This window comes from Momordica charantia (assembly GCF_013281855.1).
Source record: "Momordica charantia cultivar OHB3-1 chromosome 1 unlocalized genomic scaffold, Mcharantia_2.0 BLBB01000001.1, whole genome shotgun sequence".
In the NCBI taxonomy this organism is placed as follows: Eukaryota; Viridiplantae; Streptophyta; class Magnoliopsida; order Cucurbitales; family Cucurbitaceae; genus Momordica; species Momordica charantia.
Window position 1 is genome coordinate 11,805,155 of NW_028275157.1, and position 11,961 is coordinate 11,817,115.

The 11,961-nt window shown below is 34.4% G+C and overlaps 1 protein-coding gene across 3 annotated transcripts; it reads left to right on the forward strand.

Moving 5' to 3' along the window:
- The first annotated feature begins 742 nt into the window (after window positions 1-742).
- Window positions 743-10,919, forward strand: LOC111021301 (uncharacterized). Of its 3 annotated transcripts, XM_022298198.2 has the most exons (14): window positions 743-1,011; window positions 2,073-2,208; window positions 2,308-2,450; window positions 3,394-3,432; window positions 3,537-3,629; window positions 3,843-3,959; window positions 4,148-4,243; window positions 6,574-6,687; window positions 7,319-7,372; window positions 7,688-7,735; window positions 8,063-8,213; window positions 8,910-9,075; window positions 9,362-9,431; window positions 10,546-10,919. In XM_022298198.2, exons 2-14 carry the CDS (start codon window positions 2,127-2,129, stop codon window positions 10,801-10,803), a joined length of 1,431 nt encoding a protein of 476 aa, XP_022153890.1. In that variant the 5' UTR covers window positions 743-1,011; window positions 2,073-2,126; the 3' UTR covers window positions 10,804-10,919. The 3 variants fall into 3 exon arrangements, with proteins under 3 accessions (XP_022153890.1, XP_022153891.1, XP_087978793.1); XM_022298199.2 differs by lacking the exon at window positions 2,073-2,208 and having other exon boundaries at window positions 2,274-2,450; XM_088122667.1 differs by lacking the exons at window positions 743-1,011; window positions 2,073-2,208; window positions 2,308-2,450 and adding an exon at window positions 2,988-3,100.
- Window positions 10,920-11,961: the final 1,042 nt, after the last annotated feature.

Here is an 11,961-nt window from a genome sequence, read left to right on the forward strand (position 1 = left end):
ATGTGACAAATTGAGTTAACAAATTTTAAATGATGTGATAATATTAAATAATTTTATATCATTTTTATTTGTAGTGTAATTTTTTTTTTCTCTCTCCCAATTTTTTCCTCCCCTATCCTTCTCTAATTTTGGTTGTTCTATCATTTTCTGATTTTCTCCCACTAACATCAACTAGGGACAAACATGCCATTATGCACACGTTTCCCCTCTTGCTCAAAAATCCATGTCAAAAACTTGGGTTTCCTACACCTTGGGTTCTTTCACTATTTTTTAGCTCTTCTTTATTTTTAGGAATTTTGTGCATATAATTCTTAAAATTGGAGAAGAAGTAATGGATAAAAATAATATAAAATTATTTAATATTGTCACGTCATTTAAAATTTTCCAACTCACTTTTGCCACATCAATTTTCAAGTAACAAAGGTGCCTTAACTTAATTTTAATCCTTTGAAATTCATTTGCTTATCAATAGAATTAAGGATTTAGAATCACTTCCATCTTTTAAAATTTAAAAATTTAAAATAATTTCTATAGATGACACAGATAAATTTAGAAACAGAAGTAAGGGTGTATAACTGTAATGTACCCTCGAAAACCGACACAATCCGGTTCGATTCGGTTCAGCAAATCCGACTCGACAGTAATCGGATCAGGTTTTAATTGATTGTGTTTGGGTCGGGTCGATTTGGTCTGCAACCTGACCCGACCAGATTGCACCCCTTTATGGAAAGCAAGCTCGGGGTCAAAATTGCATTCGGAAGCCATTTTTTATTTTCCTTTTAAAATTTGCATGAAGAACGCCCTGTTCTTTGCATCCCACGCTTTGTCTTCTGCTTAATCCTTACTCAAAGCCCACAAAAAGAAAAAATAAATCAAAATTTCAAGTTTGGCCTCCAACACTTTGCGCCAGATTTGGTGGGGTGGGGTGAGATCCAGCGGACTCAAAAGGGTTCGCAGTTTGTTGATTAATCGCATCAAATCCAATTAGACGAACGCATTGAATCTTTCGCTGTAAGTCTCTCCGGATCCGATCCAATCCCATTTCTCTGTTTCTATAATCCCTCTCTGCTTGCGTTTTTTTTATGGCGTCATATTAAATTTCTTTGATTTTTGGAGCTGGGTGTAGATCTGTAATTCTGAATTCTTCTTATTTTGTGATGGGTATTGCTTTATCGAAGGCTATGTGTAGTTTGTACCTCTAAATTTTGTAAATCTTGGTGAAGAAAATGCCTCTGTTGGGTTTTGTAGTCTCATTTTGGTCTTATTAATTGCCATGCAATTTGAGATCATTCAACTATGTAGATAGAATTGGTGGTTTAGAGTAGAGACATTCTATGTGCATTAGGCGTATCGTAGAGATGAAAATTGGGATTGAGTAGAGTTCTTGAAAATGGGATTTACGAATTCCGTTATAATCACTGTGGTTGACTTGTAGTAGAGAAGAAATGATAATTTGGTCCGCAGATCTGCTGCTGGCCTTCTTCTTCTGAGCTGAGCCCCAATTCCACTCCCCAGCCCACATAGTCTGCGCCATTCCTTCTTTTCTCTCCTGATCACATAGTTCCTTCCTAGTTCTTTTGGCCATTCCTCTTCAGACGTCGAATTTGCTACTACTCTTGCCTAGAGCGCTGACGAAACAGGAGCCTCTTCCTTAGGTTGTCTTTCTTCAGATGCCGGAGTTCACTCCCTATCTCTGCCAGTCACGTCTCAAAGTTTCTCCATATGCTCTGCCTTTGGCCCTTCTGTTTTGTTTTGTTTCATTTTGTCTTTTCACTCGTACAAAAACATGGTGGGATATGCATAAGGTCTTCTTAACATCATTCATTCCTGGGATATGCATAAGGCCTTCTTAACATCATTCATTCCTAACTTAGGAAATAGTTAAAGCATCAGGGCATGAGGGTGATGGTTGTAATGTGAGAAATTATTCAGTATCGAAAATAAAATTGAAAGAAGGAAAAAAAGGGCATATTTTCTTAGAATATCACTCAAGAAATCACCAATGTTAGGGGAAGACTCCATCCATTGTTTTCTTAGGATCTCTCATATATATGCGTAAATTCATAATGCAGGTTATTGACGAAGGTTGGGTGGTGACAAACACTTGTCCACTTTCGATTTAATCTATGTTTGGAAATCCAGTGGCAGTTCCTGCCAATAGTCCACATTTAAGGAAGTCTGGAAGCAGACCTGTAGTATCTGATTTGGGTATACCTTTTTTTGATACCTTTTGGTTCGCTTTTTATGATTTTTATCCATCATTTCTTGTCTAGGGTCCAATCTATCAATGACACATTCTTTCTGTAGAATATTTGTCTGGTACTGAGACGGGAAATGGTGTTGACGAAACATTGTTGCATTCAATGGAGGTAGATGATTTGAAGAGTACCATATTAACATTGAATCCTACAGCCATAGTGCCATCTCCTGTTTTGTTATGGAGATTCAAGGTTTGATTGCCTTTTCTTTCACCTGTATTCACTAATAACATTGAGGTTATTTTTCTAACCAAAAGAATGTATTACATTATGCAGTTTATGCATGTACTTCTTATAACAATTGCTACTTTTTGAAGAGAACTTAGCATCAGATGTCATATTTCAAAAATGTATCCACAATTGATTATGATCTTGGATCCAGTGGGAATCAAAACAACAAATTGGATTTTGAGTGATGGTTCCAACTTCTAGGTCGTCTATGTTTAGAAAGTGACTAATATTTTCTTGCATTCTTTCAATCAATTTATGCTTTATTTAAAAGTGGATAAGGGAGAATTTTTTGTTTTTCTACATGTCCTTTATCATCATTTATAAGTTCAGGTTGCATTTACACATTAGGACATTTATCTCCATTGTTTGGGGATCTGCTCAATATCCTTTAGGGAGAAGCTACGAGTATGAGGACTTCCAATATATATATTTTGAAATAAATTCTTTTTGCTTTAACATTTTAGAAGAAAAAAAGAGTTGTCCGAGAGATTGGGAGAGAGGAGGAGAGGGGAGTTTCAATGGACAGGGAAAGAGAAGGGGAAACGGAAAGAGAGGATGAAGGCAGAATTTGAAGAAACAGATCAGAAGTTCGAGACAGTGAAGTTGTCCAAGTCAGTGGGCACATCATGTTTTTCTAAATTGCATATGATAGCAGTGGCACATTATTTTGTATAAATAATAATCCTTTCGATTGAAAAGATTGCTAAAACGTGGAATAAAGTTTAGGGGAGTTTCTGGTACTTATCAAACTTGGGAATCAAATTTTATTTTTTTCTTAATTTTTTGGATTTACCTGTAGAAGTTTCAACGTTGAGCCAGAAATATGCCTTCCTTCATCTTCTGTTGTTGCTTTCTATTTTTTTCCCCCTTGCTGTATGGAATTCTAATTCAGACCAATGTCCAGGTTTTCTTGTTCATATTCTGGGGTATGTTTTGTTGCAAGGTTAGTTCAATCAGACCATCATGCTTTTGATTAACTGAAAACAGTAGTTTGTAGTGGATGAGTTGATTTTATTTACTTGTTACTTGGTATTGTTTGAGTTACAGATTGGCTGGGATTCTGTTATGAGAATGAGTGCAGACCTGCGAGATCTATTTCTCTATGAGGCATTTCTGTATTATAATCCTCTTCTTCTGGTGGTGAGTGACCTTTTCCTTTGTAATTGCCTTTTGAATCTGGTTATGAATACCATTTCATTTTTTTTAGTACAACAATTTGGGGGTATGGGGGATCGAACTTTTGATTTCAAGGGAAGAAGTACATGCCAATTACTACTGAGCTGTGCTTATGTTAGCCTGGCTATGAATACCATTACATTTGTACTAACAGATTTTTTAGTTTTGGTACTGCAGACTATGATGGTTTGGCTATGGGGAATTAACTTATGGGTTTTTTCCCAGTCTAACGTTAATTATGCAAAGATATTTGAGCTTGATCAAAGTCATCTTACACACCGAGAAATTTGGAAGGTAAAAGTTCTCAGGTTCTTAATTATGCATCTTCCAGTTCCTGACAATTCATAATCATTTTCAATGCTATTATATACTTTTCCCTATTATGGTCTGTTATTACCAGTTCGCACACTCTATCTGTTAACTCTATTTTTAATTAATAGATATTATTACGTTCTGTAACTCTGACTAAATTTCTTTTGCAGTGTGCCACATGGATGACTATTGTTGTCCCAACTAGCATGACAGCCTACCTCTATCTTTATTCTCATGGAGAAGTATCACTAGCTGCGTCACAACCAGTGTAATAAATGCCCCCTCTTTTATTAGTATTTGATGAATACTTTAATTTCTTTGGAAATCCAATTATGTTCTTTGTTCCGTTGAACACATGAGACTTGGCCTTTTGCTAATTTGGGTCTATCTGCTTTATAGTTGTATTTTTCAAAGAAGCACGTATACTGACACGAGACACAAACACAAACGCATTGACACGTTAGCTTCTAAAAATCTAGGACATGGACATGGACATGACAATTACATGTTTATTAAATGACATTTTATATAAAGAAATTCAAATTCAATAAGCTTATGCATTTATATGCTTAAAAAGGGGGTTTGCCGTATTTTGCTCTCAAAATTTAGTATTTTTGTCCTATATTACTATTTATGCCAATTTATTATGCTTAATAAGTATAGATACATGAGAAGTCTTGAACTTATATTTAAGGAAAAAATACACTTTTGATTCCTGAAGTTTGCTGTAGGTGTCTATATGGTTACTGAAGTTTCAAAATCTTTTGGTCTCTGAAGTTTGGATTACGTGTCTATTTGGTCCTTGAAGTTTTAAAATATATAGTCTTGGTCCCTAAAATTTGGAAAATAGTTCTAAATAGTCCTTTGACTATTAGTTGACTCACGAAAACTAGAACATGGCATTTAATTTGCTGACTAGATTTAGAGATATAAGATTTTTTAATGAGTTGGCAAGGTTTCTTCTTTCCTTTTTAAATTTTTTTGGGCTTAGATGGCATATCTCTCTCCCTTTCTTTCCCAACCCTTCTCTTTCAATCTTTTCCTCTTCTCCCTTTTTCTCCTGCTCCGGCAAATGCAGCCACCACCACCACCCTCTTTTCCTGCCACACTGGTTGCCGCTCGTCCATGCCTTCTCTCTCTCGATGCCGCCCTCTCTTCTAGAGAAATGAAGGCTACCGTCATTCCAAATCTGGCCAGCGTTTCAGACGTACTTCCAGATCTGGTCGCCATTCCAGTGTTAATTTAGTTGGTTTCTACAGAGATTCGCAACATAATCTGTATAACTGATTTATTTTTTCTCTTGTCTCTGACTTTTCCAAAATTGATGCCTATGGATTCGTGATCTCTTTTGGATCTACTCCAATGGATTGTTTAGTGTTTACTTTCAAATTTTGAAGGCAGGGGTATAGTTATTTTGTCCATCTGGGTCTGGTTTCGAAGTGAGAAAGAAGAAGAGCGAATGGTACACAAAATCCACCTCCATTTTCTCTGTAATCCACCCCAAAAGGCTAACACATTCCAGATCTGGAACGACAGCCGATGTCCTTCGTTCCTTTGGACGAGGGGATGGCGCCGAGTGAGTGAGAGAAGGCATGGACGAGCGCGGCCGGCGCAGCGGGAAAAGGCGGCGGTGGCGGCACTTGCTGGAGTAGAAAAAGGTAGAAGGAGGAAAAGATTGAAAGAGAAGGGTTTGGGGTAGAAAGGAGGAGATATGCCACCTAAGTCCAAAAAATTAAAAAGAAATTAAAAAAACTTTGCCAAGTCACCAAAAAAATCTTATACCAGTAAATCTAGTCAGCAAGTTAAATGCCATGTCATATTTTCACGAGTCAACTAATGGACTATTTAGAACTATTTCCTAAATTTTAAGAACCAAGTGTGTCAATTTTGAAATTTAGGGACTAATTAGACACATAATTCAAACTTTAGGGAGTGAAGGTGTTATTTTGAAACTTCATAGACTAAATAGACACCTACTACGCCAAAAGCGAGCATAGCTCAGCAATAATTGGTATATACCTCCAATTAAGAGGTTGGGAGTTTGAATCCCCTCCCCAACCCAACATGTTGTACTAAAAAAAAAAAAGACACCTACTGCACTACTGCAAACCTTAGGGACCAAAAGTGTATTTTTTCCTATATTTAATTTGTGCCACTAGTGTTTGACCCATGTTTATTGTGTTAACTAGTGTTCAACATGTGTTGGACTCAGATACGTTAATCATTATTGCTGGTGCTTTTTAGGTATTTTCACTTTTCAGTTTGTCATGGTAAACATGATAACTTCAAACAATTTTAATGTTTCATACTTGCTTTGTTGCGGTTCATAATTTTACTACTTTTTCCCTGGCCAATCTGTGAAGGCTTTGAGGTTCTTTTAATGAGATGTACATCACATAACTAATATGTTGTTGCATGTAAGTTTGAATTATGATTACCCCCATGCATACTTTTTCATAGAACCAGGGAATCGGCATACTGAAGATTTTGATTGTAATGCTGATGCTCATTATCATGTGATACTTTGGACTGGCTATGTTTTATATTTACTTATCTGTAGATGAAATGACATTAAGTTTATTTACCTTTCGTGCAGGTTCTCTTATATATTGCTGTGGCGATGATTTTGATTTTCCCTTTTGAAATATTTTATTTGTCATCTCGATTTTTCATATTAAGGACACTTTGGCGAATAGTTCTCCCACTGCAGGTAAGTTTTTAAAATATGTGATACTTTTTCTCTAGCCTTCAAAGTTGGTCTTTAAATATAAGGAAAACTGACAGCCCAAAGTAAGTTTTTTTTCTTGTAATTACTCCCTTAATTTGATTATTCAAAATTGGAGGTCCTTCCTGAGTTAGTCCCTTCGGGATGGGGATCCCTCTTCTCCCCTACCCTTAGTTTGTAACTCCTCTTTGTGAGTAATACATCGCTTCAGGTTTCTTTTTTTTTAACAAAAAAAAAAAAATTGAAAAATGGAAAACTAAGTATACCATTTTTTTTTAATGCAAATACATGCCTGCAAAATATGTCTCATCAATTCAAAATGTTTGTGTTATTGAAATGAATTTTACTCTATATTTCATAATTTAAAGGTCAAGTGAGAGTATCTCATATATTCTTTCCTAAAATAGTTCCATGATCTTAAACATTGCCGTATTATTTATTTATTTTTATTTTAAATGATTAAATAATGCATAATAAGTATGAAGGATTGGAAAACACTAGGAACATTTTTCCGATGACTACATGACAATGGCTCATTTTCTCTAATAATACATGAATCCTTGGAGTTCACATGCTATGTCCGGATGTTAATTTGTTAATCTTTTTCCAAATGCAGGCAATTACATTTGCCGACTTTTTCTTGGCTGATATTCTGACGTCAATGTCAAAGGTTTGCATCCTCCTGTTTTTAATCAATAATTTTCAAGATTTGTTGTTTGGCTTAATAATAGTATCAGTGGTAGTACCGCAGAGGACACCTTAATGCAAATGGCTTTCTCTTCACTTGTATATAACTCTATTTATACTAAATGCGTGTGAGCATTTTTCATTTTCATGAATTATGGCTTAAGGTGTAAATGTCAAACATAACTGCTACCCCTTATAATGTCTTGCTTCATCTTGTTTGGAATTCATAACCAGAGTTCCTGAATCATTTCTGTTTACAAATATGTTATTGTGTTAATAATGTTGATATTTGCTACAGGTGTTTTCTGATTTGGAAAGATCAGTGTGTCGAATGATTCATCGACAGGTGGGTTTTTTTCTTTTCGCTTCTTGCTAATTATTTATATCCAGTGGATTCCAATTTCCAACTATTTTTTTTAAATGTTGTTATTTACATTCTTCAAACTGGTGGAAGGGTTCAAGAGATTATTCTATTGTGTTTCCAAATAGTTTCTGTTTTCATGGACGTTGTTTATAACTCTTTCCAACACTTCATCCTTTCACTTGCAGCTAAATTTGCCGAAGGATACTGAAGTGTTTTCTTTTCTTTATAGAAACAGTGGTTGTGTTCTAGATCCACATCTAGTTTTGTTTGACTGAAGTTGCATTGTTTGTATTTATCAAACTAATTCAGGTTGCCACCATTGCCTGGTTTGAGGCTGATTCTGTTTGTGGAAGTCACTCTGTTGCAATTCCCGTGGTTCTTGTTTTGCCTTATCTTTTTCGTTTGTTCCAATGTCTTCGACAATACAAGGATACAGGGGAAAAAACAACACTTTTGAATGGTGAGATCTCATGATTCTCTTTCCCTGTCTCATCCAAATTGATGTTTGTCTTCATTTTGTAAAATATATATTTTATAAAAGCGAATATATTCAAGCAAAAGCCCGGAAAAGAGTTGGGGAAACAGCCCAGAAATCCCAATTGAAGTTAATCGAGAAGAAATGATGAATATGGAAAAATCTTGTGAAGAGACTCCAACAAGGGGCCATGAGCGGTAAAATATCATAAAAGCCATATATGTTCTGTTTACATTTTAAAAACTTCTTCAATTTCTCTCCATCCTCAAGAACTCCTGAAGAGCTCTAACTGCATATCTCCACAAAATCTTAGCTTTTTCCATTAAACCACCAGCCTAAGACTCCAGGAAGCCAGTCATCAATCTTTGAAAAGGGAGGCAGAAAGCCTGACCAAATTTTCTTAAAGAACCACCCACACCTAAAAAGAACAATGGATGAATTCATGATCTATTGTTTCTTCATCCTTGAAACATATACAGCAGCCAAGGAGGAAGAGAGCCAAATGACCATTTTTTTCCTTTAGTGTTCATTTAAGGATGATCTTGTGTTAATTCTGTTAATATCTTATATTTTGAACTCTTTAATTGATTATTCTTGCTTAAACATTTTCATTGGATTTGTTGGTACTTTTATGCTTCAGATCTATTTTTAGTCTTGATGCTAATCTGCTCATCATTACAGCTTTAAAATATTCGACGGCAGTACCGGTGATTTTTCTTTCTGCCCTTAAATACCACATCTTCCCTGATAGGTGGACCGGCTTTTATCGGCCCCTTTGGCTGCTGTCTAGTGTTCTAAACTCTTCATATTCATTTTACTGGGATGTGAAACGAGATTGGGACTTGAGGTATGCTAGCTATGAAAGCTCTGTTGGCTCTTTCTTTTGGACCTTTGTTTTTGTATGCTCTTCGTGTTTCCTTTGAATTTTTCTGAATGGAAGCTCTGTTTCTTGAGTAAAAGAAATGAAAGCAGGGACATTCTTTTCATTTCAGCTCATAATCACTTGTGTTGAATGTGGTGGTGAAATTTTGGTCATTTTATACACTGTTCCGTCAAGTGTTAGGAGAAAATGTTGTTTCACATAGGTTTATGGTCTTGTGATGTGCTGACATATGTTTTTTACTTTGTGACAGCACCTTCACTCGGATTTTCAAATTCAACCGACCCCACTTTGTCTCGCATCTCTTTTATGGGCAGAAATGGGTAATGTCCTTCATGCACAGACTTGAATTGTTTTCATAACCATAATAATACATCTAGTTGGTTTTCTAATAAGTTCAAATCCTTGTTGATTTAACACGTGCGTTGTTGCGGCATAAAACTAACTTGGAGAACTAGATAGTTCTCAACTTCTGAGCTATGTTGATGACCTACATTTTTGGCCACTTGGCTTAACCTGTTTCGAGCACCGTTCTTGTAGTTCTTTTTCTGGATTAAATGGTCGAAATTTTTTAAGGGATTGTTTTGTAATTTTCCCTGTCATTCCTTCCTAGCTTTGTACTCTGTTCAAGGATAGATTTATTTTGATGTACTTCCAGTTTAGGGTTTCAAAATAATTTTGGATGTGAAATCTCTGGTAGCTTTTGTAAATCCAAGAGAGTCGTTTTCAAAATTATGATTTTAGTTCTTAAAATTTTAGAGTTGGGTCCAACCAATATGAACTGGTGGATCCATGAACTTTCAATTTTGTATCTAATAGGTTTTTTAAACTTTTCATTTTATGTTTAATAGACACAAAAATTGAATTTTATGTCTAATTGAACCTGGCTTCCAATTTTATGTCTAAAGGTTTGTGAATTAAAAAAATGTTATAGGTCATGACCTACTAGTCACACAATTGAAAGTTCGATGACCAATTAGACTTGAACTTGAGAGACTTATTAGATTAAAAAATGAAAGTTTGGGATTTATCAGACACTTTTTATATTTTAGGGATCTATTAGATAAAATCTTCAAAGTTGAGGGATTAAAGTTATAATTTAACAGCAAATAAACTTGTATCTTATACCGTTCTTTTTTTTTAGTACCATGTCTACCAATTTCGTCCTGTGAATACCATTATATCTTTCATAAATTCAATGGACAACCAAGTTTTTCCACGTTTTGTTTTTAGATATTATAAAAAGTAAGTGATTATCAAAAATGTTCGAGTATGTTTAATGTTTAATCACTAAATTACTGATAACAAAAACGATTAGAGGAGGAATGAGTTTTTGTGTTTTAATTGAATAATCCACGAGTAGATTAACTCCTTAAACAAAAATATGATATTTTGCTGTCACAAATTGAAGGTTTGTATTGTTTTATGATTTTTCAGGTCTACTTTTGGGTGCTCGGAAGTAATCTGATACTTCGGTGTACATGGACGTATAAGTTGTCTGCTCATCTCCGCCACAATTATCTTACAGTGTTCACAATCACCGCCTTGGAGATTTTCCGACGATTCCAATGGATCTTCTTCCGAGTCGAGAACGAGTGGAACAAGATGAACTCGAAGTCGGGCATACAAATCACAATGAGTAATCTCCCAACTGAAGAAGACAAATTACTCATCTCCAGCAACCATAGTGTTTAAAAAGTTTGGTTGGGAATTGATTCTTGAATTATTATTGAGGGCATAATCATTTTCTGGAGAAAGGTTTGTGTTTTGAATAATTTGTTTCATTAATCTGAGGATGGTCTCTTTCTTCACGGATGGATGAGCCTTTTTTTTTAGTTTTTTTTTAAAAAGTCTGAATGCTTTATGAGGCAAATCCTTTAATCATTTTTGAAGAGATGAATGTGTTAAATTGGAGCAAAAGCCTTGTGTGTGTGTGTATATATATTTTCTTCTGTCAACGATACGGAGGGTGTGGATTCAAATCTTTGCCCTCAGTTGAAATATATGTTTTAATTAGTTGAGTTACGGTCGCAAAGCTTGAGAGCATATTTTAAAGAACTCTTTCCAAACTCATTCTTAGTATAGAAAAGAACTCTTTCCAAACTCATTCTTAGTATAGAAAAATGTTTCAAAGAATATCTTGATGGAGAAAGTTCGAGAAAATCATATGCTTTTAAGAGTTCGAGATGATTGTTGCAATATTCAGTATATTAAATTTTCATCGATATTTATATGTATATCAATAGGTTAAGTGAATTGATATTTCTATAGTACTAGTAAAATACACGTGCGTTGCACGTATAATTGTGTAGTTTTAATTTATAGTAAATATTACACATACATATATTCGTGTTGTTAATTTTGAGAGTACTGATTTGAAAAATTGTACGAATAACTCGAATCTATACTTATAATTGTGTATTTGTAGTTTTGAGTACTGATTTGTGTACTTATAGTTTTAAATACTGATTTGCATGTATAATTGTGTAGTTTTAATTTATGGTACTGATTTTTAAGATCTATACTTAATTTTTTTTTCCATATCTAAGAAGTCAAATCTAAATAAAATAAAATAATAATAATAATAATATGTTAAAATTAAATTAAAATAAGTGACTCACATTGATAAAATATGCGGTAATCAAGGAATACATATTTTTGTTAATTTCCATATCACACACATTTCACTGTTGGCCTATCAAAAAATCAAAATCCAAAGTATTAAGAAAATTTATAAAACAAAATTGTATCGTCATCCCAATAATTTCAAAAAATGTATATACATTTTTAAAAAAGTGAAACCCCCTTATGCATTAGACTAATAAGTACATAGTAAAAAAAAATTAATATAAA

Coding starts and splice junctions, on each gene's coding strand:
- LOC111021301 (XM_022298198.2), top strand. CDS start 2,127: ATGTTTGGAAATCCAGTGGCAGTTCCTGCCAATAGTCCACATTTAAGG. Junction 4,244..6,573: donor CACTAGCTGCGTCACAACCA/GTGTAATAAATG, acceptor CCTTTCGTGCAG/GTTCTCTTATATATTGCTGT. Junction 6,688..7,318: donor GAATAGTTCTCCCACTGCAG/GTAAGTTTTTAA, acceptor TTCCAAATGCAG/GCAATTACATTTGCCGACTT.